This window comes from Zootoca vivipara, chromosome 8 (genome assembly GCF_963506605.1).
Source record: "Zootoca vivipara chromosome 8, rZooViv1.1, whole genome shotgun sequence".
Taxonomy (NCBI): Eukaryota; Metazoa; Chordata; class Lepidosauria; order Squamata; family Lacertidae; genus Zootoca; species Zootoca vivipara.
Genome location: NC_083283.1, coordinates 59581120 through 59606273, shown reverse-complemented (window position 1 = coordinate 59606273; position 25154 = coordinate 59581120). Strand labels below are relative to the sequence as shown.

At 38.9% G+C, this 25154-nt stretch overlaps 1 protein-coding gene across 7 annotated transcripts in view; it reads right to left on the bottom strand.

Annotated features, from left to right (window-relative positions):
* Positions 1–448: 448 nt before the first annotated feature.
* Positions 449–25154, bottom strand: part of KIF13A (kinesin family member 13A) — a 78756-nt gene continuing 54050 nt past the window's right edge. For 2 of the 7 annotated variants that reach the window (XM_035126353.2, XM_035126355.2), the window contains 14 exons: positions 23484–23583; positions 23009–23135; positions 22012–22067; positions 21417–21541; positions 17884–18060; positions 17205–17297; positions 16854–17006; positions 16455–16532; positions 15997–16041; positions 14236–14347; positions 11603–11751; positions 11023–11127; positions 3082–4147; positions 449–1193 (listed from right to left, as the gene is read on the bottom strand). In XM_035126353.2, the coding sequence (XP_034982244.2) occupies positions 910–1193; positions 3082–4147; positions 11023–11127; positions 11603–11751; positions 14236–14347; positions 15997–16041; positions 16455–16532; positions 16854–17006; positions 17205–17297; positions 17884–18060; positions 21417–21541; positions 22012–22067; positions 23009–23135; positions 23484–23583 (2670 nt within the window). In that variant the 3' untranslated portion in view covers positions 449–909. The other 5 variants (XM_035126356.2, XM_035126358.2, XM_035126357.2 and 2 more) reach the window with 4 other exon arrangements.

Below are 25154 nucleotides of genomic sequence, written 5' to 3'. Positions count from 1 at the left end.
CAACCCAATATATAAACAGCAAGTGTATCATTCTAATACATGTTCTTTGGTAAGTAACAGCATATGGTAGATTTCCCCTCAGATACATATTTACATCCCATTGCCCTCCCACACAATATTTTGTATGATCTAATGCAGGGGTCCCCAGACTTACCGCGCGGCGGGCCGGTGCCCGCCGCGCCGACTGCGCGGTGGGCCGGAGGGTAGGGGAGTGCGCGCGCAGCGGGCCGGAGGGCGGGGGAGTGCGCGCCCGTGCGCATGCGCACACGCACACGGGCGGGGAAAAAATCGCCGAAAATCGCTTGTGCGCATGCGTATGGGCCTCCCCCGACCCGGAAGTGCACCAGAAATGACCTCTTCCGGGTCGGGAGAGGCCCATACGCATGCGCACAAAGGATTTTCGGCGATTTTTTGCCGATTTTTTAGATCGTCGCTGCGCCGCGCGCCGTGAGAGCGGGCGGCGGCAGCGGGTGGCGGGGGTCGTCGCGGGCCGGATTGGAAGGCCGATTGGGCCGCATCTGGCCCGGGGGCCGTAGTTTGGGGACCCCTGATCTAATGTGTTAAGTAGCAAATTGTCAAGTACCTCATAGTTTTATTTACAAACAGCACAATCCTTTACATTTCAATTCAGAAGTAAACCTACTGAGTTCAATGGAGCTTACTCCCAGGTAAGAGAATTTAGGATTTCAGCCTGACTTTAATTTAGTGTGCAGTCATGTTTGCCTTTAGGCAGGCAAATGATACACACTCAATATATATATATATATTACTTATTTTTCAAGAGAACCGGAGAATTGTGCCCATGACTCAAACATTCAGTAACAAATTAAAAACTATACAAATACTTTGAAAATATGTCTACACAGTGATGTGTGCTGCAAGTGCAAAAACAAGAACAAAACTGCAGCTTCAGTTAATCCAAGACTTCCTGATCTCCTGTTTTCTAGAAAAAGCAGAAGCTGCTGCATCTCCTGATTGACAGAAGGATTCTGCCTCTGCTTTGGAAGAGGGTGACTTCTGCAGAACTGAATTCTTCCGTGTGTCCATGCTGGATGATACCTGAGATCGTGAACTGCTACTGCATATCTTTGTTGGAGCTGGTGTTTTAGTGACACATTCAGGACGAACAAATACCCCATGTCGTGGTTTGCAGCGGAAGTACTCTCTGCCTTTTACAGTTCCATCATGTTTCCCTTAAATAAACACAAATAATTCCAATAAGAATTAACAGAAGTTGGAAACCATGGGAGGAATTATTAAATCTTTATTAAAGCATAGTGATTGATACTAGCCTTCACCATGGTTAATGCTTACAAAGGCTCACTCTTTACTGTGTTGTACTAACCAGTTGGTTAAGAGGAACTAATGGTAAGTGTTACTCATGGTTGATCAGATGTAAGCCTCAAGCATGGTGGAAGCATAGAAAACATCACAAACAGGATGAAGCATGTGATCAGAAAACACACACAAGAGCCTCAACCAACTGTATCATCTGGGCGCACTGAAATGGCACAAAATAAGATGCAACTGACATATTGTGGCACTCATATTTTCTGCAGTATGTAAAGTGGTTTGATCTGAAAAACTGGAAGTTGCAATTCCTACTTAACTCCTTCATGAGCCAATTGGTTGAACAGCAGCTCCTCTATGATCTTAATGGGGAAAGAGACTTCAGCAATTTATAGAAAAATATGGTGCTGCTTTTGCCTGGTCACATCAATTGTTGTGTATCATACCAATTTAATAAACAATTGTGCACTATACATTTATTTTTTAAATTTTAAGCAGAGGCTGGATGGCCATCAGTGATGCTGTAGTTTGGATTCCTGCATTGCAGGGGATTGGACTAGATGACCCTTGGGTCCCAACTCTGCAATTCTGAGTCTATTGTGACTTTTTAGTAACCAATGCCCTATAGTGTCCATGAGCAGTCTGGGCATATTTTCAGTTGCTTATTTTTCTGCTGCTGCTGACAATTAAGCACTGCATGATTCTATGGATAAATTTATTCTGTCCTTAACTAAAGGAACCTGTGGGAAAAGTCCTGTTCAGAGCTCTCAACATCTTCAGCTGTCAATTTTACTAATGAATCTTCTCTAAAATAAAATTCCCTGGTTGTGCAAGTATTCTAGAAGTATTGTGACATGCAAATACATCAGAATATATTTGAAAGTCTCTGCTATGCAGTAGCAATCAATGGCCTCATTTGCATGACACTGTAAGTCTGTTTGTATTGAACCATGGTTTAATTGTGAAAGTGCCTCTCTTCTGCCATGAAGGTCTTTGTGCAGTTTCTCCCCCTTCCCTATACTTGGTATATTTCTGGCTTGCTGCTGATGGTTTATTTTCTTGCCTCAGTTGTTTAGCAATGTTTCCCTCTCATATGGTGAATTAAGGTCCAGAACATAAAGTGAGATAATCTTGATTAAATTTATTTCTTTAATCATTAAAATTTGTAAGAAAAAGTGTTGGAATTAAAGATGGCTATATTTGATTATCTTATGAGAAGAGCTTGCAAGAAATTTGGATCTTCTTTGTGACTAGAGTCTAGAACATTTGTGGTTTGTTTGAAAACACAATAAGCCACAGTATTCCCTGTTTGAAACAAGGCAGGGGAGACACATGCATCCAATTAAACCATGATTTAAGACAAACGAGGACTTGCTGTGACATGCAGATTGGGCCAGTATTGGAATAGTATTTGACAGCTCCTCACGGCACATCAACGCTCTACACCCATGACGATGGAATCATCTGCTTGGTCCTAGCAGATACGCTGCAGCTTTCTCTATTCTTTATCAACTAGCTTTGATTACAACAGTCTTTTTGCCCGATTATCCCAGGGTTTGGACCCAACCCCACTTTGCACCCCTTCCTCTAGGGTCCCCAATGAAATGCCTGTGTGTGCTGCCTTGAGTTTCATGAAGGAAGAAAGGTGGGGTGTAAATGAATAAAAGTAAACAAGCATTACTAATTTCACCAGTTGGACTTCTCCAGTCCTAAAATACTGGGATATACAAATATCACCAGACAACTTGTATCTAGGATTCTAAATATGTAACAGAAAGGACCATATCTTACCTGTTTGAAAATGTAATTCAATTCCAACCCAGGTACCAGATGAAAAATCAACAGGACCAACATATCTTACTATTCCTGGCTTGTTACTACCAATATACACTTGTTCCCCCACTTCCACCCAGCTAGGGTGTTCTTCAGAAGTAGCATCTTCACAATGAGAGACATCTAAATGATTTTTCCCAATGAAGTCATCTGCTAGGAAAGAGTCTGCATACATCTGACAATATGAAGCCTCTTTTATTCTGACAGACAATGAAGGATTTTCAGTACTGTTTGACCGCTGATATCCGACTGGTGCAGATTGCAAATGCCTCAAAGGATTGTCCTGGTTGTAAATATTATCTGAGAAACCTGAGGCACAATTCATTCCAGCTGTTGAGACCTTTTTCTTTTGACTAGAAGAGCCTATGGAACAGAACTGTGGATCTACAGAACATTCAAGTTCCTTTCCATCTTCAGCACCCATGAATTCTGTAAATGCGTGATCCTCAAAAACATTTGAAGTGTGTTCAACTGTTGCTTCTCGAAATGGAAATTCAATCCCATGTGGTGTGTTTTTATTAGCTGAGGAATGCAAACCTGTGCACTGTAACTGTGTGGGAATGGTAGTAGTACTTTCATACATTGGAATCTCTGCTGCTAAGGTACTATTTTCTTTAACTGGTGACATGAGCACCTTATATTTTGCCAAGTCTCTTTCTGGTTCTGAAGTCTCCTTGTTTGAAGGTCTTAAATCGTGAGTTAGATGGGCTACAGAATGGTCATTAGAATCCAAATCCCTCATCTGATTGGCTAATTGATCTGTGCTATCACTACAGGGAACAAGCATATCAGACAAAGTAGCATTAGAGGCACTGTGGGAAAAGTAGCCACTAGTAATACTACTAGTGGTAGGACTACGAGATACTTCTTTTTCAACAACACGGGAGTTTACAAAGTCTCCTTTAGAGGATAACCATTCCCTGTTTTCCAAGCTAGCATTGTAGACACTGAAGTCAGCAAATTCTTCGGGCACATAAGGCTTCTTGTTAATAGCCTCCAACTCGTCGTCATCCTCAGAGTCCTGCTAAAATTGTAAAGATTTAAAGTTACTACGTGTGCATTTTAAACAAAGGCATGACAAGTTATCACTGAAGGATAAATAAATGCCTGCCCACTTGTGCAATGAGTATTCCTTTTCCTCTTGCCTCACCTGCACTCCCCTGTGTACCCCAAAGATCTGCTCTGGAGGGTTTCACCAACCCTCCGGAGCAGATTTTTAGGGAGGGGTTGCAAGTGGGAAGAGAGAAGGGGAAGTTCTGCTGAAGAAGCAAAAATCTGCTTGGCTAATGCCGAATGTTGCCAGAATTTGGCTATTTTGAGAACACTTGCCATTCACTTAATTCTAAGAGTTTGATTATCAAGGAAATTAAGATGATTATATATGTGTGTATGCACCTTATGATTGGGATCCAATTTGCTACCCAATAATTTGAGCACATCCAGTGAAATGCTCTTACTTTCTTTTACTTGCCAACTCCTCATGCCATACCCCACCCCCAGTTTAACTGAGGTATGACAGGTGGGAGTGGAACCCCTTGTAGCTGAAACAACCCGTCTAAAGCTATTTTGGGCTAGTGGTACTAGATACCCCATTATCAAGGAGTTTAATCTGTACATTTTAAGCAATGATGTCTGATCCTAATTCAGGTCTCACTTGTTAGTCCAATATAAATATTGTTTCATTGGCCATGTATAGATTGTAGTGCCATTTATTTTTTTCTTATACAATACAAATAATTTGTTTTTGTGCAACTCCATTTTTAGCCACCTGCATAGCTGTGTTAAATTGAATAAGATAATGATTAAATTAGCTTTATCAAAATTCCTGCCATGTGCAATGATTACAGCAAATTTCTGTCAAGATTCCAACCCTGGTGAAGCAGGCTACAAAATATTTTGTAAAAGTCTGGTTCAACTGCTCACTCCGGTTTACATCCTAATTGCCATACTGCCATATACACAATATTTAGAACTAAACATCTGTCTGCATCTATCATAAGATGCATGTGGATTTTAAATCTTTGATACAAGAAGGGAAGGTAGTGTAGGAGTAGTCTATTAAACTAGTCCTGGACTATGTGTTCATAGGCAAGGTGTTAAACAATAGAAAATACTGGCATAGTTTAAACAGTGGAGCTTATGAGAAATTGATCAGGCACTAGGAAAAACCTGCGTCTTACCATGGAACTATTGGTCTGCATTGCTTTGCTTTTAAAGCAATGAAAATAGTTTTCTAGCAATGCAGAACAAGTAATCAGCTCTCATTAACAGATGATGTCCTGCCCATTCAAGTATGCAGTGGAATGCTTCTGCTCTTTCTGTACTACTTCTAGTAATGCATGTAACTTTTATATAATATTTGTGTATACAATTCATACCGGTAGCTGCCAAGTTTTCCCTTTTCTCACGAGGAAGCCTATTCAGCATAAGGGAAAATCCCTTAAAAAAAGGGATAACTTGGCAGCTATGATACAATTTCTATTATCTAGCTAAAATTGCTATTGATCTATGGGTGGAATTCAAAGTAGTGTTTCCATTAGTGCAAGGACACCCCCCCCTTTCCACCCCCACCTAAATATGTTCTACGAGTTTCCCCAATCCTTTGGAGATTTCAGAGTTCCATTATGCAAATGGAAATCATTCTGCTCATGTAGTTACTTAGTTTAATACCACTCTATATGTTACCTTTGTTTGAATTTCCTAGGATATACTTCTTTCTCTCACCCACCCACCTGCTCATTACAAAGCTTCTTCTACACTTTAAAATTATGGGTATGTAGACCAGGCTTCCTCAACCTCGGCCCTCCAGATGTTTTGGGGCTACAATTCTCATGATCCCTAGCTAGCAGGACTAGTGGGTCAGGGATGATGGGAACTGTAGTCTCAAAACATCTGGCGGGCCGAGATTGAGGAAGCCTGATATAGGCAAGCCAACTAGTTTGTAATGGTAATGCAGATGAGTTGAAAATTCTTATTGCTGATAAGCACTGCACACCTGTGTGCTAGCCAGGATTTTTGCGAAAGTATAATGGGATTAAATAAAGCTTACTAAGATTTCTATTTCCTTTAATTGAAGTGGGTTATGCAAGACTTCATCCTCACTATTGCAAGTAGACAGAAGGTGGTGAGCCTATAAAATTACACCTAAAGTAAAAACAAGCAAACTATATAGAGGCACTCTAGAATTTGCATCCAAAAGGTATCGTGTACAAGCAGAAGGCACTTCTATTTAACCAAGTAGTCATGCCACCCGCTTCCTACTGCAGTCCCCTGTATCAGATGCTACCGTGGTTCTCTAAAAATAAGACACCATCTTATATTTATTTTTCCTCAAAAAACACACACAATGGCTTATTTTCAGGGGATGTCTTATGTTTTCCTCCTCCTGCTGCCGTGGCTGGCATTGCTGCTGCACCTATCACTATGTCTTATTTTTGGTTTATGGCTTATATTCATTGAATGCTTAAGAATCCTGCTATGGCTTATTTTATGACTACGTCTTAAAATAGGGGAAACAGGGTATACTGCTTGGGAGAATCCCCTAAACCTCAGGAAAAAATTTCAGGGGCTTAGAAGAAAGCCCACTCTGTGAAAAGGAACTCCATTCCATCCATGGAATTGATGTTAGGATCAAAGCCCAAATCTTTACATGCATCACACACTTTTCAGTTTGCAGAATTTGTTTCAGTAAATTATGGTATGTTGTCCATTTCTGTGTAACAGCAACTCTAGCAACTCTTAAGTGTAACTGATTTCTATGAGTTGTTGTGATGTTTTTTTTTTAGCTAAATCATCAAAATTGGCCAGGCTACCTGAAAATGGTTACAGGAATTTCCTCTTGAGTTTAGTATAAATAACAAAATTAAGTACATATTGAGAAACCTCAACAAACTGCATTCCACAAATAGCAATTGCTCTGAAAGGATACTTCTGATATACGTAATTTCTCAAGACAGAGTATGCATGATTTGGAATCTCAGTGTGAAAAAGACCACACATAGGACAAAATGTGTGAAATCACAGAAAATAACCTTCAAAAGCATGTTTTATATAATCATAGATATATTTAAAAAATAGAAGAGTGGGGTGTTTTGCTAACTTTATTATAGAAATACAGTGTTTTCCCGAAAATAAGACACTGTCTTATATTCATTTTTCCTCAAGCAGACACACACTATGGCTTATTTTCAGGGGGTGTCTTATTCCAGCGGGAAGGGCTCTGGGCACGGCGCCGTGTCCATGTCTTATTTTTGGGGTATGGCTTATATTGCAGCAATGCTTAGAAATCCTGCTACGGCTTATTTTATGGGTATGTCTTATTTTCGGGAAAACAGGGTACACCCTTAATTTAGTTTGGATAATTGGAGGGGGGTGGTCATGGCAAGCTAAATATTAGTTCTTGGTGTCATGGGGGCTGATGTGACATTATTTGCACACAGTGAGCTAGTCAACTGTTTTTGCATTTGAGTCTGCTTTGCGCCAAGAATAATTTTTGCAAAACTGTATCACAATTTATTCTAAACTACAGTACTTGTAATAATATACAAACAGCATGAGAGTGAGGAACTTTGTTGGCGTTAATCCAACTTCTGCAGTAAAACAAACTACTGGAGTACCATGTAGGGTTCTAAGCGTAGATCTTAGAAATTCATTCTGTGAAATTTCTACATGTTCTATTTCTGATAATCTCCAAAACTCAGTTCAGTAATACAGCTGGGAGGGGACTTCTGCATAACCAAAAACAGCATGCAGTGCTCTCAAAGCTTTATGCTTAGTAAAGATTAAATGACATGTTAAATTATTATTTTTCTGAGACAGTGGTCCCAAATTATTAACATTAGAGATTTATTAAATGGCTTAACTATCAAGTGGCCATTTATGGCGAGATATATATTTTCCAAAGGCAAAAATACTTGTTTTAGCATAATTAACATTAAGTTGTTCTCACTGATATATCAATCTAAAGTTGCACAGCAACAATTTTAGCACTCCTTGTGAAGGACCATAAAGTTTGAATATAATGATACGATCCAATTTGTGGAACAGTGCCAATACTGAAAAGTGGTTAGAGGTATACTGGTTAGAACTTGAATGAAGTTTTACCCACTAAAAATTGATTTCTATGACATAGATTGAGTAATCTGTAAGATAGGGCTCACCATTCATTAGACATTTTTAACTAGTCCAACATGGTCTAATCATTTCAGAATCTTCTTGCTTATCCTCCACTAGCTCAGTAATCAACAGTCAGCACACTGTGTCCAGTCAATGTCCTTGAAAAGTGAAAAATTCTTGCAACCTTTTTCTACACTGAAGGATCCTTTCAGAGGAAACATAAAAGCCAGGGGAAAATTAGGTTTGGGCAGTATCAGGTGAACACGACAATAAGTACCTGCTCTGCAGTCTATGACAAAAACTATTTGTTGACATATGAAAATAATTGTAATTTTAACAGTGAATGTAAATGATGTTTTTATACCAAAAGAAACTTAGATAATTTAAAATATAATCTTCCACTAAAGGGTAAAGGTAAAGGGGGCCCTGACCATCAGGTCCAGTCTTCCACTAGCTAAGTGCAAAATCGTCTCAATGCTTTCTCTGCACATTCTTTGTATAGAAATGAATTATGCTGTGCAGTAAACCAAAATGCAATGCTGTTTATAGATACCACAATCAAGTTCACTTAGCTGTCCACAAACAAAGCATAACATAAAAGGATAGTGGCAGCTCCATGTATCTGCTCATAGACAAATCTGGGACCTAGGTCCACTGCACTGACACCTATAGCCATCTAGCTCCAAGGTAGTGGTGAAATTGGAATAACCACAGAATATTTGCTAATTAAATATGATTACATTTTGAGAAGGCTATGCTACAATCAGGCAAACTTGAAATCAAAAACCCCAGAGAGAAAGAAAGATACTCATTAATATAAAATCACACGGCACCATTTAGAAGGGCAATAATTTATTTACAACTGTTCATGCCTATTAAGTGGCTAATTTATTAAGTGAAATAAGGTTAGAACTAAGGGTTACCAACTTTCCCCCCCTAACCAAGCTCCTGTGTAATTTAGAGGGTTGCCAACTTTTCTGGCTGCTTCTTTGCCTGCAACAACTAGCTCACTGGGTGCCATTAGCAGCGAGACATATTGATTCCCATGCCCTACAAACATCCTGGCTGATTTCTCACATCATATAGATGTTAAATATATGAAAGCAGGCTTGTCTATGGGGTCTTCAGGTCAATTGGCAAGCCAAGCCAATAAAGGCTGCAATGGAAAAAGAGGAAATTCAGAAGATAAAGCACAACCAGGAATGCAATTGTTCCCTAAATCTCCCTCCACACTTCTCTCCCCCCCCCCAAGAGCTGAAGGTTTTCCTGTGCTTTCAACAGCTAAATGTAAAGCTCGTGATATATTTTCTCCTTGCTCCCACCACCCAAAACCTCACAAATGATTTTTTTTTACTTATCTCTTCTGATTCCTACTCCTCATCTCCTTTCACTCTTAACTTCAAACTTTCTGGCCTATCTTCACTACATACCATTCTAGGCAGAGACCTGATCTCTAAGAATCTTGCCAGGTAACTGCAAGCTTATCTGCTTCCAGAGACCAAGATTGGCCATAAATTGCTGTCAAGTAGCATCAGAATAAGCAAGTACTTTGACTATGAGTGGTAAAAAAAATGCCTTTTGTGGTGATGATGAGGATTAACTACCAACATAGTTACCTAAATTATCTTGGACCCAACCTATTTGCAGCTTTCATATCTCCACAAGGGCTTTGCACCTGGGCTTGTAGCATAGCATATAGGCAGCCAGTGCAAATGTTTTAGCCTTCAATGACAAAGATGTATCCTAGAGTACCTCTTGATGCTTTAGAGGGAGCATGCTTTAGGGATTATGCTTTAGAGGGAGCATAATCCCAATCAGAAGAGGCAACTGGCCTATCATTTGGAAATGGGAACCACCTATTCACAGAGCCTCAATCTTCATAAGATTCCAACACAATTTATTGGCCTACATCCAGTCTCTTGTCCAGGGCTTGCACAATCTCTCCAGATTCAGATGTTATGGATAAATAGAGCTGCATATCATCAGTGTACTGCTCCAAAACTCCTAATGACCACTCCCAACTACTTCATATATATGTTAGAACCCCAAGGGGATAAAGAACACTCCCCCAATGTTATTCTCTGGACTCAGCTATGCAGGTAGGTATGGAACCACTGTAATACAGTGCCTCTGATACCCACCCCACACAGTTTATCCTGGAGGATACCATGGTCACTGGTATCAAAGGCAGCTGAAAGACCAAGCAAGAGTAACAGGGTCCCAATTCCATCTACCTCTTGGTAAAGGTCATCCATCAGTGCAACCAAAGTTTATTCAGTCCCCAAACCAGGCCTAAACCCAAGACTGCAGTATATCCAGTTCAGTGTAAACGCTAGGTATACAACACTTTATTTTATAAAATTGATTGTCTATGTGAGGAAGCCAAGAAAGGTGCACATTTCAAATATATGAAAATGAATGGCAAGTCTACTTTGCTGTACACTTCAACATTTACATTTTTCAGTCTATACCAATCTACAAATTAAACATGTAGAAGTACTGGAAAGTTCATGAATGCTGACATTCTGAATTTACCAGTGAATAAGCCCAACAAAGTTCTACATTTTCCCTTGAAAATTTATATATGAATGATCATTTCAAAATATATGAATGATCAATTTAAAATAATTGTAACAAATTATGCATTTTGCCACATATTTAAAAGCCAACATGCACATGTATGCACATCCTGTTTTCTTCACTATTACAGTATAGCAAAAATTACACCCCATGACAGGGCCTAAAACCACCACCAGGCACTACAGAAACCAATGCAAAACTTACAATATTTTCTTCATGTATGTTATTGTGTTCTACTGGCATGCTACTGGCATTACTTCCTGAGGGCACAACACAACCAGCGCTATGTACCTGAGATGATGGCATGCTCTGCAAAGGTTAAGACACACAAAACATCACACAAATAAGGTATTTACAAACCCATGCATGTTAGTAAGACAGGAGGACATGTTTTAAAAACAACTCAGGCAAGGAGGTTAAATGCCCTAAGTTAATTACAGAAATCCATGCAACACCACATTTGACTTCAGTTGTGGAAAACATGACACCGTTTCCCAAAATGGTCCTATAGCCTAATAAAAGAAATTGACAATTCAGGACAGCTGTTTTACACAGACAATGATTAAGCAGAAACACACTCCATGCTGAACAAAAGGAGACAAAACTGAAATAGGATTATCATTCCAGTATAGAGAAAAGGAATTGCTGAATTTTAATGTAGAATTCCGAATTCTCCGTATCACAAATGCAAGCTGCAAGTTATTTACTGGCAAAGACAATAGCTACTTGCACATAAATTAATCAAGATTAAGAAACGATAATAGTTCTTAACTACAGTACCTACCTCTTTACTAAGTAGAGGCCGACTTTCAAAGGAGATCTTTTTATGCTCTTCTTTTACTGGCATTAAAGGTTTGAAAAACTTGGGTGGCTGTGGAGAAAATGCTTTAAATGGGCTGACAGTTGATGCATGTGGATTCTCTGATACATAACCTTGGATAATGAAAATAAACACACACACAAATAGGTTAGTTATTCTAACATCAACTGCAAAAATAAGTAAAAAATGAAAAAGAAAGTGCTATAAAGCACCACAGGAAATAACCATGATGATGAGCATATTAGATCCTCATTTGTGCCATGTTATGAAATATGTTAATTTCCCTGCTTACCAGTCATGGTAAATGTTGTTGTTTGTACAACAAAATAACAGTGGAGTAACAGAAAGGGTTGGATCCAGACTTTATTGCCATGGAAAAAGGCTTTTAATTAAGCAACGGGGAGGGGGCATGGCAACTTTTGCTGATTTCCCTTCCTCCTGTAGCCACAGTGCCATCTCTCACACTGTTTGAGAGGTTTGCTCAAGGTACAGGATTATATGCAAACCAGTCCAGCATGTCTCATAGCATGCTCTCTGCTATTTGTACAGTAAACATACTTTATTGCCTACAACTCCCTCCTTTTGCATAAAGAAGGTTTGGCTTAAACGAAGTTTAGCAAAAAGCTTGTCTCAATTCAGAACATACTTCAAAGAGAACTAAATATGAGCTGTGGATGTCTCAAAAGGAAAAGTCTGCCATTTTTTTTGTAGAAGTACACAGTGGTAATTATTTACATATGACTCGTAGCATCACTAGAATTTCAGTGCAGCTGCTGGTTAATATAACCCAAGAGAGAATGATAATGTACCGGTCAGCATAAGGTAACAACTTATATGTAATTCAGCAGTTTAAAACAAAGTAAGTCACAAAGCTACACTATTAGTACTAAAACCAAATTTCAACCACTTGTTCCCTAAACAATTATTCATTATAATTATAATAATAGTAATAATAATAATAGTAATAATGGTAATAATAATTGTACCCTGACCATCTGACTTGATTGCCCCAGCCACTCTGGGCAGCTTCCAATATAATTCTTTCCTTTCCTTCTTATCACTAAATCTCCCTCCTCTTCCTTTATGCTGTCATAAATATGCATGTGCACATTTTCTTTTCCTACTTCTCTTTCCTCTGTTTTTGTAAACTCCTCAGGGGAGAAACTGTCTTACTGCTCATATCACTACATAAAGCACTATGTGCACTGATTCTACTATATAAAATAATAACTTGGTAAAAAGGACAACCCCCATGAAGGCTTGTTCTAGGAGATATTGGTATTGGTATATGATCCTAAGTGCTCGGTCTGGAGAGGCACATCCCATTTAACTTCAGAACCTTCTTAAAGGGTGCTGGGATACTGTAGTTGTTTTCGGCTCTTGCAGCACCAAAGCACCCACAAGCTAACCATCACCATCATGGGAGAAATAGCCTTTGCGAGCAGATTAAAACACTGTATTAGTTAGGACTGAATGCTGCTTTACACATACATATTTACCACAAGAATTTAAAGACAGTGGAACAGAGGGAAATACCCTTTGCATCACATATATATATATATATATATATATATATATATATATATATATGTGTGTGTGTGTGTGTGTGTGTGTGTGTGTGTGTGTGTGTGTGTGTGTCATTGAGCCCGTTAAATTAACGGGTGCTAGAACATCCTGGTGTGAATGTCATCGGATGCTTTGGCCTCAATTAACCACCTCCAGTCCCTTCTTTCCGCAGCCGAATCTTTTCTGCCCCCTCCGAATGGTGGGGGCTGGAAATTACATGCATTCGTGTGCCTCGAGCGGTTCTTCTTCCACCACCCCTTTCCCCTCCCTCCCACCTCCCACAGCCCCCTTTGCAAAAGGAGGCAAAAAAGAAAGAAAGTGAGCCCGCAGTAATGGGAATGGAAGCAAGTGACCTCATGGAGCACAGACGGCTGAGGCCCAGGCTGTGTGAAGGGGAAAAAGCAGGAGGGGGGCGTTGAGGCAAAGCAGGCGAGCCAAGAGAGGGAGAGGAAAGCACCCCTTTCTGCGCGAGGTGGTAGGGGCTTGTGGAAACGCAGGCCTTCTCGAGGAAGGAGCCTTGAACACGGTGCTTGTTTCCGCGAAGGGAAGCTGGCGCGCGCGGGAAAGCTCTCCAGGGGAGCCTGCGAGGCAAAAAACAGTGTGTGCCTAGAGCTCTCTCTCTCTCTCATTTTCCAGGGGAGGCTGGGCTGGGGGAGGTGCAGGAGCGGGTAGAAAGCGGAAACGCCTTTCCATGAGCTGCCTGGTGCAGCCAGGCCGCCGCCGCCGCTCCTCCTCCTCCTTCTGCTGCTGCTGCTCACAGTCCGGTCAGGCACTACGGTTCCCCTAAGTCTGGAGAGCGGAGGGGGGGGGGGGAGAGAGAGAGCGGGAGAGAGAAAGCGCACCGCGCACGCGAGCGCTCTGTGTTCCAAGTCCCAACGGCTGTCCGTGGGGCACATGCGCAGTAGCGCAAACCCAGGGACACAGGGACTGGATGCAGAGACACTTGGACTTTATTATATAGGATGTATATGTATATGTATATATATTTCATATATTGACCCAATTAAAACTAAACACAATAAAAATCTTACCACTAGCATCTTTACTTCTGCGAGGAGAATCTCTGGGTAAAGTACCATAACATGATACATCTTGATAACTGGAAGAACAATCTAATACATCTAGATGACCTTCTGACCAACCCTAAAGTCATAAACAACCAAGAAAAGAAACAGGAAAATGTTCATCATTATTATTTTTAGTGTAATTGTGCCCATTTATTTCTTTATTGCAGTCTTGTCAGAAGGCTTTTTTTAAAAAAAAGGGGGGGGGGAGAAAAAGATGAAGTAACAAAAACAGCTGTGCGGTTAAAATTTCCACTCGTGGAACCCTCCAGATCCCCATTAGGCCAATCAGATTTGCTTAAAATAAGAAAGAAAACCAAACAAAAGTTTCCTGTGCAATAGTAGTGATGCTCTTTTTTTATATCTATGTCTATGTCTGTCTAAAGAGATAAGGGAACAAATTAGTATAAAATAATAAGCTGGCAGTGGGTTAAGGTAATCGCCCTGCAGAGTTGGTTAACAAAGTACATGACCCTAAAATACACCCTGTCATCTGGGCGTCTTTTCAGGAAGATACAACATAGAAGGTAGTTCAGTTGCTTCAGGGACAATGACAATAAAGCAGAGCTGATGGTGAATACTCTTCTCCCATGCCACTCTTACACAAAAGCAGTTTAAAAATCCATGTTGTGATACCGGTAACTATGCCTCAGAGAGAAAGGGAGGAGGGGGAAGACTGCAGAGGCCTTCCTTGGAATGGGCTCATGGGCCAACATCACCAAACGTATCTTGAGATGCATAGGTAACGTAGAGGAAGCCGCTGTCATATTTGTTGGCTGCGCAGACGTCCGAAACAGTCAGGCTTAGGCAGGGCAGCCTCTCTTGTTGTCCACCAGCAGGTAGAATGCTTGAGTGGCTGTCAGGGACAGGAGGGCCCTCAGACTGTAGACAAACTGAGACATAGATAGATCCCCTGAAACCAGGAATTTGCCCCTGCTCAACTGAGGGAGTGTCTTCTCCTTCTGGTAACACTCAAGCACCACTGGAATCTTGCTTGGATACTTTGTCCTGATATAAGTTGTTTCCTGCATCTGAGAGGCTAAACTTGTCCTCATTGAATGGACGGTCGTCACTCTGGAACCTCAACATCTTTCTTTAAAAAAACAAAAGACCCTTTTCTCCCCCTCACCGGCCCTTTTCACTTCCACTCTACAGCACTAACTCAACCGGAAAATGTTCATTTTCAAGCTACAAAAAACGAGTTCAGATCCTTTCAAAGTAGTCAATGTTCTCTCACACATACATGTTTTTTATTACGGTACGACCAAAACCTTTCTAATTTATTTTATGCAATTCAATCCTGTGCATTTTATTCAGAAGTATAGGTATCCCCAATGCATTCAGTGGTACTTGCTCCATGGTGTGTCTAGGACCACAGTCTTATTTTGTTAAAATCTATTACAAAAATACCCCGTAATCTCTCCTATTTCACAGGAAGATTCCTAGGACTTTTTTTGGTAATTGATTCAATATTAACTACCCTGAGAAATTTATTGCGCCACCACATGCCCCTGCACCAGAGAAATAACTGACAGTCTTTCATATTTTATTTTGTGAAGCACCCTGAGATCAGCTCAACTTGATTTTCTCAAGTCAGTAATGCATCAAATTATTACTGAAGACTAAAGGCTTTCTTGTATCAAATAGGAAGGAAAAGGCAATTCTATTTGACTACATTTTCAAAAAGGTGCCACCACATCTGTTCATTTTTCTTAATGTTCATCATACCTTATCTTCATCACAGCCAGAAATATCTAATCGAGTACAGGATACCTAAAACAGAACAATAAATAAATATGAGCCCAATGAATGCTATCAGCCTGCTTAGCAGCAGGTTGGCCTTCACATGAGAACCACAGTCTCCTCACCCACTGCTAAGCCTAGACTGCATTTGAAAGTTAAATAAACAATGGACTGACAAACATGGCAACATAACTTCATGAACACCCATGTACTGTATATCCTGGATTTAAAGGAAAGGAGGGTTATACTTGCATGTAGGAAAAGAGCATTAAACCTAAATTATCCCTGACAATTATCCCTGATAACTACTGGAATATGTAGAATATGCCACAATTTCCTTTGACAACTTATTCTACTGATTAATCTCATTTTCTCCAGGGTCAAAATGAATATGTTTGTCTACAACCTTAACAATTTTAGTAATATTTGAAAAATTATCTTACATTGTGGACGTTTGGTGTACTGACACTCCGCTGCATGTGTCGAGTCTTAGTAGAAATAGCCTCTTTGACTGTGACTGCCTGTGTTAAGATAGAATGACTAATTTGAAATCCATAGTTTCACATAGAGATCTAAGGAAATTAAAACTCACTTCAGAAAGTATATATAAAGGTATATTTATTAATACAGAAAAAATCATTTTTATTTTAATCAGGTTTGATGTCTCTGAAGACAAATCAATAGAACATTATATCAAAATTGCATCCCAAGAGCAAGTTCACATTAAATGTTTGCCAGCATTCTGATAGTAAAGGTAAAGAAAATGGAAATATGAGACATCTCTTGTGGCAATTGTTTTACAATAAATAAACCAATTTGGCCTGAAGCTTTTTTCTACTCACCTGTCTTAATCGTTCAAGACTCAAAATGTTTTCTACTTGCAACACTCCACGAGTATACTTCTCAATGTAAGTTTCACCATCAGATGCACCCTCATTTTCATTTCTGGCTGCCATCAGAGCCAGTGTCTCCCGATCTTCAATTTCTTCTGTGGCCTAAAAATTAAACTGTTTAATTTAATTTAATCTGTTTAAAACTGGGACAAAAACAGAAAGCAACGTTATGCACTCCTTATACAGATGCCACTTCAGAATGCCTAAAACAGTACTTTGAGGATGCAGTTTACAGGACACTCTTTTACTTTGATTTTTTTCATTTATTCTATCTTCTTGAAAAAGTACAGTAGAATTTACCTTTGGTATATTTGAAACTATTTCATAGGCCACACCACAAGCATACCATATATTCTTCAAAGATATTCTTCGTTTGAGACTCTGGGTAAAACTCTAGGGGGGAATTAAAGAATAAAGTATTCATATGATGAATAGTGTGATTAAGCAAGCTAAGAAAATGGTTTCTTGCAGGTTCATGTCACATGCAATGGGGTAGGGGCTAACTCCCATCCTGGCATCCCAATTCAGCCTCCCTAGCATATTTTTTATCCCACCCAATACCTCATTGTGAATGGCAAAAAATTAAAAGAAACATGGTATTATTTTACTTTGTAAAAGCAATTGAACATTGTTTTCACCCTCCATCAACTCATGGAGCATTATGGAAAAACACCTTTATTTGATTGCCTAAATTGGAATGTAAATTACTACAACTATCAGATAATCTTTTTCTTTAAACCTTTATCAAGTTGTGTATACCTTCTTTTGTTTATGTTCCTTAACTTATTCTGCATGTTATTTTGGTAACGAAACTAAACATCAATAAAACATTTCTGTGGTTTTCTATTTTTAAAAAACAGCATTGTATGTGCATACTTCCTGGCTTAGTTTATTATTTCTAATTTTTATCCCAACAGTTAAGACAACAAAAAAGAAATATAGCCAAAACACGATACATTAAGCAGAATGCATCCATCACCTGTTTATTGTAAATATTTGCAGCAATTCTTTTACGTAACACAAGTTCCATTGCAGCAGGGTGGCTGAGTTGGACTGTAATCTTCACAATCAAATAGATTCTCTCATTTGGAGGTGTTACCCTATTCAAGTGCACTGAATCATGCACAGAAGGGTCCCATGCGGCAGTGGCTGAAACCTAGGAGCACAATTTGGTAGAATATTATAAAGGAAACTGGTCTAAATTGCTTAAATGTTTGCCCTACCCTTGTAACATTCCTGAAATACAGAAATGCTTAGACAATTAACACAACATTAACAAAAGCAATTAATGAACATGACTAAAGTCCCTTGGTTTCAATGAGTCTAAGTAAAACTGAGTTGAATAGTACCTCTGTCAATTTTTTTGTAATGTATTTGATGGGGAAAGTGTTTTGCCTGATCAGGTAGCACTTGGTTTAACTGTCACTGGGGGAGCTTAACAGACAGCCAAGGAACAGACAGAACTATCAGTATGCAAAAGAAGGATAAAATGTATCCACATTTTGATTGGTGGTTGCAGGTTTAGAATATTCAGTTAAACAATGTGATTGGCTGGGGCTGGACCAGAGGGGGCAGAAGAAGTGAATATATGGCAGTTAGGGTTAGTCCATGTTGCTCAGAGAGGAATCAGCATTTGTTGGTGCTTGGTGTTCATGGTAGGCAGCCAGAAGAAGAGAGCAGAGGAAGAAGATTAAGGGAGAAGAGGACTTGAAGGGAAGGCTGGGGTAGCTGAATTGGCTTGGCTCAGGCTGAAGAGGGGAGAAGAAGTGAGAGGCAGTTTGGAATGCCAGGCTCTGTCTGGTGTCAGGTAGGAGAGAAAGATTCCAGGGCACAGCAACGGAAACAGCCCTATGCTTCAGCAGCTCAGTACAGGTCAAAAGAGAGGCTTCAGTAAAGGTCTTCAGTTATAGAGTTGGTGAGGCTTAGCTGGGGTGGAGTTAATAGAAGAACAATCTGGCAAAATAATCTTAAATTAGGTCCTTCAAAGCTGACTTAGTTTAGTAATAGTGTAAAATAAGCTGCATTTAAGCAACATGTTAACAAAGTGCATATCCATTTAAGTAGGTAGTATAAAGTAACTGTGCACTTGTGCACCGCATAATACAATAAATAAACATTGATTTCTTTGTCAAATATAATAGCTATACCTGATAGTCTTTGTTCTACTGTACATTGATATCAACAGTTATTCAGGTTACTGGTAAGTTAAGGGTGCGGAGAGTATAAGTAATATTAAATGGTGGCAGGACTATGGGTTTGGGAAAACCGCTGGAGCAGAAGGTAGTTGGTTTTTTTAAATAAAGTGAGTAAGGAAATATCCCTTCCCTTCTCACATTAAGCAACCAAGAATAAAATAGCTATCCATATCTTTATCAATCAATATTTCAAATCTATTATAAACCAACTGCTTGTCCATATTGGGACAAAGCAAACAGGGTATGTATACAGGTAGATTGGTAGAATTACTAATTTCATTGTCAGTAAAAGCAAAAATGAAGATTCTGCCTAAGATCATATTTATTTTTCTATTGCTGATTTTTAACATATCACTGAAAGATCTGAATAAACTCCAGCCTGGATGACTGATCTGCACCAAAAATTAACCATTATCACCATGTGCAATATTAGTTGCACTAGTACACGGTTTCATACATATAAATGGAGGAAGAGGTGGCAATCAACTTGCTATTTTCTAATATGCTCAGCTTGCATAAAACAACCCAAATGCCAAATTGCCAATCTAGAAGCCCAATAAAAATGTTGTAAGAGGAACAAACATAAGCAGCCTTCTTCCATCTTTTGAATTATTATCAGAAATCTACAAAATATTACAAGGAACAACTAATAAAACAAAATTCAGAGAAATAAATTATTGTTAGAATGACAGGTATAGAATGGCATTATATATAGAAATCATAAGCCAAAAACTATTTTACTTTGTGTGGATTCAATAGAAACTTTTATAATATATTGTATACAGTAGTACCTTGGATCCCGAACTCAATCCATTCTGGAAGTCCGTTCAACTTCAAAAACGTTCGCAAACCAAGGCACGGCTTCTGATTGACTGATTGGCCCCAGAAACAATGCCGACAGTCAAAATGGATGTTTGGCTTCCAAAAAACACTCACAAACAAGAACACTTACTTCCAGGTTTGTGGCGTTTTGTTTGGGAGCCAAGCTTTTTGGGAACCAAGGTTCCACTGTACATGACATTTGATCCCTGTCAGAATTGCAAAAATATACTGTATCCGAGTGTACCTATCTGATTCATGTTGAAGAAGCAAGGAAATATTGGCCCACTTTTGGTAGAAATGTATTCAGGTTAATAATGGATAGTTGTTTCACAGGGTATCAAAGACATAATAAGCCGAGATATTAAATTAAATATACAAACCATCCCTTTGGGACAACTAAAAGGGTAAGTGAGTGGAGAACACAGGGAGATGGCTATGGATATATTAACTAAGACATTTTTAGCACTAGCATGGAAGTCTGTGCATTTACCATTTTCTAAGGCTTTGAAAATGGCTTTATGGTCCTTCTAAGGCTTTATGGTCCATGGGACCATAAAGAAGGCTGATCGCCGAAGAATTGATGCTTTTGAATTATGGTGCTGGAGGAGACTCTTGAGAGTCCCATGGACTGCAAGAAGATCAAACCTATCCATTCTGAAGGAAATCAGCCCTGAGTGCTCCCTGGAAGGACGGATCGTGAAGCTGAGGCTCCAATACTTTGGCCACCTCATGAGAAGAGAAGAATCCTTGGAAAAGACCCTGATGTTGGGAAAGATGGAGGGCACTAGGAGAAGGGGACGACAGAGGACAAGATGGTTGGACAGTGTTCTCGAAGCTACGAACATGAGTTTGACCAAACTGCGGGAGGCAGTGCAAGACAGGAGTGCCTGGCGTTCTATGGTCCATGGGGTCACGAAGAGTCGGACATGACTAAACGACTAAACAACAACAAAGGCTTTGAAAAAAGGGTGCAGAATATTACGTTACTAACTGTTAAGTATCTATGACAGGCATCCCCAAACTGCGGCCCTCCAGATGTTTTGGCCTACAACTCCCATGATCCCTAGCTAACGGGATCACTGGTCAGGGAAGATGGGAATTGTAGTCCAAAACATCTGGAGGGCCGAAATTTGGGGATGCCTGATCTATGAGAAGGAAGGAACACCTACATAGACACTTTAAGAAGAAGTTGGACTTTTTTAAATACAATTCAAGAATATTAAATGTTTATTCTTCAAAATATAAGTATTTCAACTCCACATGAATTAAGAGCTAATCAAAGATCACTTTGTTAAGAGGTTATTCTGAATAACAATAAACTATACACACTTGTTCAATAAAAATCAAGTAGAAAAGAGTAAACTCTAATTCAAGGTTTCAAAGGTATAATGTAGCATTAAATGTATTGAAAAAGAAAGAAAAGGGATTGGTGAAATGCAAACAGTAAAATGATAGCCATATACCTACTGTACAGAATAGCTCACTAGAAATTTACCTCATCTTTGCTGTGTTTTATGATTGGCAGATAAAAGAATTGACTTCCATGCTCTTTTGGTAGTATTGAATTTACTCCTGATGCATGTGGACCTATAAGCTGCTCATTGGCACTGAGGTCATCAGCTAACAAAAAATAAAATTATGTTACAAGACATTTTTTTAGCTTTAATTATTTCCTATGTCCCAGTCTTAAACATATTACACAAAAATCATGCATAATTGAAAACAATGCTTTGGATAGAATAGACTTACACATTTGTATACATCAGCTTAATGCAATTTGTCACCCCACAATGCAAGTACATGGCAACAAATACAAATCATTGCAAAATATCATTTTGGAACTTTTGATGAAGATGTTTAATTATGTGTCTTTACACATGATGGAAGAACTCTAATGCCCAACAACTGTGCTTCTTTCAACACATTCAATAAACAAAAAAACTGGATTATTTAAAAGCCACCAGATCCAGGTCTGAAGCACTTCAGATTCCCACACATCAATAAAACATTGGCAATATGAAAGCATATAAACACGTCAATCGTATTCAAGGGAATTCATACTTCCACTCCCTTTATAAGCTGCAACTTACCATTCAAATCAAGGAAAAGTACAGGTATATGTGTTTCCATTCCAGAAGGTGGGATCCTAACAGTAAGGAAACACCCCAGTTAATAAAATAAACCATACACATGCACAGATATTTTAATGGAAAACTGAAAGCGTTAAAAACAAATGACATTAACTAGGGGGAACCTACAACAAAATGTTACAGTGTATCCTTGGACCCTAACAGGAGAGCTCCTAGTCCATGGTTCACAAAAGAGAAAGGAATTCAAAGGGGTGGGGTGGTGATATTTTCTCCACCATATCTCCTAAACAGTCCCTAGTTCTATGGAAATGAAGTGTTTGGAGCTAGATGCAAATCCTGAATCTAATTGTCTCAATGCATAATAGAGCGAAATGTGGAGTGTGTCTTTTTTACTTCAGGATCCCAGTACAGGTGTTAACACGTACTACAAGCATTAATACAACAGGAAATCCCATGGAATTCTGTAAATGAACTTGTATATAAACGCTGGTTCTACATTATTACATGACTGTGCATTACACCGCCTGAAACCTTTTTTATTTTCTATTTATTAAAATATTTATATCCTGCCCTTAATCCAAAAATCTCAGGGTGAGATAAATCTTCAGGATACACAGACCAGCAATAAAACAACCAGTTCACTTCAGCGGTTTTATTTCTAGTTGTAATATGTTTCTAGCTGAACTAAGGGCACTAATGTTGTGTTGTGGAATATAAAGGTCAATTTTTAAAAAAGTGAACACACATTTAGCATTTTAGCAGCTTAATTCTTTCCTCAGCTCTTTACTATGCTGTTAACTGCATACAATATTCACTCAAAAGTTACTGTATATTCCTGCGTATAAGACTACTTTTTAACCCAGGAAAATCTTCTCAAAAGTCAGGGGATTTTAACTGGAAAAGTTGGGGGTCGTCTTATACTCCCAGTCGTCTTATACGCCGGAATATACGGTATTTTGCAAGCAAGCTGAAATATAATGCATTTCAGTAAACCTACCAATTTGCAGGAGCACCTGGGATCCCACTGTCTGGTGCTGGGACGAGCACAGCATTTCTTTCTTCTGTTAGCCCTACCCACTGTTCTACAAGACGTGCTTCTCTTTCCATGTCATCTTCTGTTTTATCTATAATGTGATATGGGATATGAAGAGTGGAATATTGGTCACATACTGTGGAAGTACTTTTTCCAGGGGCATCCAGAAAACAACGGGTTACTAATACAGGTTGGTTTTGGATTCCAATGAATGCAGATTAGATCCAACAAAGCTAATGAAAATTCTGCTCTCAAAGGTGGATTCACTTTGTAATGAGCGAATTATCCTAATTTTTCCCTTTATAACGAGATGAACATCACAAAAAGCCTTTCAAATACAAACAACTTTTTAAAATAAATCAGTAATACATTAGGCTAACACTCTTTTTTATAGACAGGAATACAAAGTTCTTATAATTAAATCACAAGATCCACGAACCTTGTTTATTGCTGATTTTTTTAATCTGTTCATCTAGATATTCTCTGCGTTTTATTAGTGCCTCTGACCACCTCTCTCTCACACAATTTAAGTCTTCCTCCTATGGAAAAAGAGAATTTTTTCGAACATATACAACATACACATTTAATTTTATGCAGTTTTCAGCTTTGATTGGAAGATGTTACCGAATAGTGTTCATTCACATTTACATCAGATAGTACATAACCCAAGAAGGTAAGCTCACCCAACTTGCAAAGAGCATAAAGAATGAAAAGCTGAAATTGCACCACCCACTCCATAGTTAGAGCTCTTTGTGTATTTTGTCTTTTGCAAATTTGTGATTTAGATCCAAGCAGAAAAATAATGCATTGGCCAACAAACTATTTAGTAGCATATGAAAGTGAAAACAATTAAAGAGACATCAACATATATACCCTTAAACCTATATTAATTCCATCATAAGAAGCTGTTACCAGTGTAACTAAATCATCCACATGCAAACAAAAACCCATCATGCAATCATGCTTTCTGGTATTAAAGGAAATGTTTGATCCATTCTTCATAATTCATTACCAGGAAGTGCCATGAACCGCTCAAAGCAAGTTAGTAGCTAATTCAGGCTCAAACTACTGTTGACAACAGGATGATGCTTTTAAATCTGGTTTTGCCTAACTTATGGAAGTACCATAATTATGGAGGTGGAGGTCCTCCTGGGAGGGAATTGCAAAGCCTTCCCTCTCCTTGTGGTTTATCTACTTGCAGTTTGTCCTCTGAAGCCATTTTCTCCTCATCCAGGCTAAATACCAGAAGTGCCCCTATCTATGATAAGAGTGCTTGGGGAGAAGGTTGCAAGAAGGTAAGCAGTGTGTGTTGAGTTGCCTCTGGTGTGTGGGTGTGGGTGTTTAGCACTGCTCACCCATTTATTCCTTATACTCCTAAATTGGACTTCTAGTTTCCTTGTTTCACAGGACTGGGTCAGAGAGGAGCTTTAGGCATTTGAATCAGCCATCACCTGTAGTTTGAGCTGTAGGTTTTTGGAACAACTGTACAACTTACTAGGGTATTTGCATAGATACCTACATTTATACAACTGTTTTTTTTCTTGCTGCTTGTTTTTTTTTAAAAAAAACCCTTAGTATTGGGTAGCCTTCATACTTTATTAAAGCTGTAGGCACCAGGAAAGCAAAATTTATAGGACTAGCTTTTTATTATTAAAAATGGTTTAACAGTTTACATAAATATTTGATGCTTTTGTTATTGCACTGAACAAAATGTGATTTAATGAAACCTGTAAAAATTATGGATGACAAATTATATGTAAAAATTATTATGATTTCAAACATTATTTAGTTAAAAAAATGAAGAATTCAGCTTTTAGTCTCAATTCTATCATATAAGAAATGTCTATAGATCTTTGTTGTATGTCTCCCTTGTATTGCACCAACATCTGAATTTGACACACAATACAACTTTCTCTGTTGCCTTGCCCAGGCTCTGGGGGACTTTCTTCCCAGGGAAGTCTGTTTTATCCCCTTTTTGATGGACTTTCATCAGTGAGTGAAGACATTCCTTTTCTGGCAGTAACTTGACATGGTTTTTAATCCTCGGCTTTTCCCTCTCTGAAATTTCTTTGCTATCTTGTATCTCCTGCATCTGTTTTGCATTGTTTTA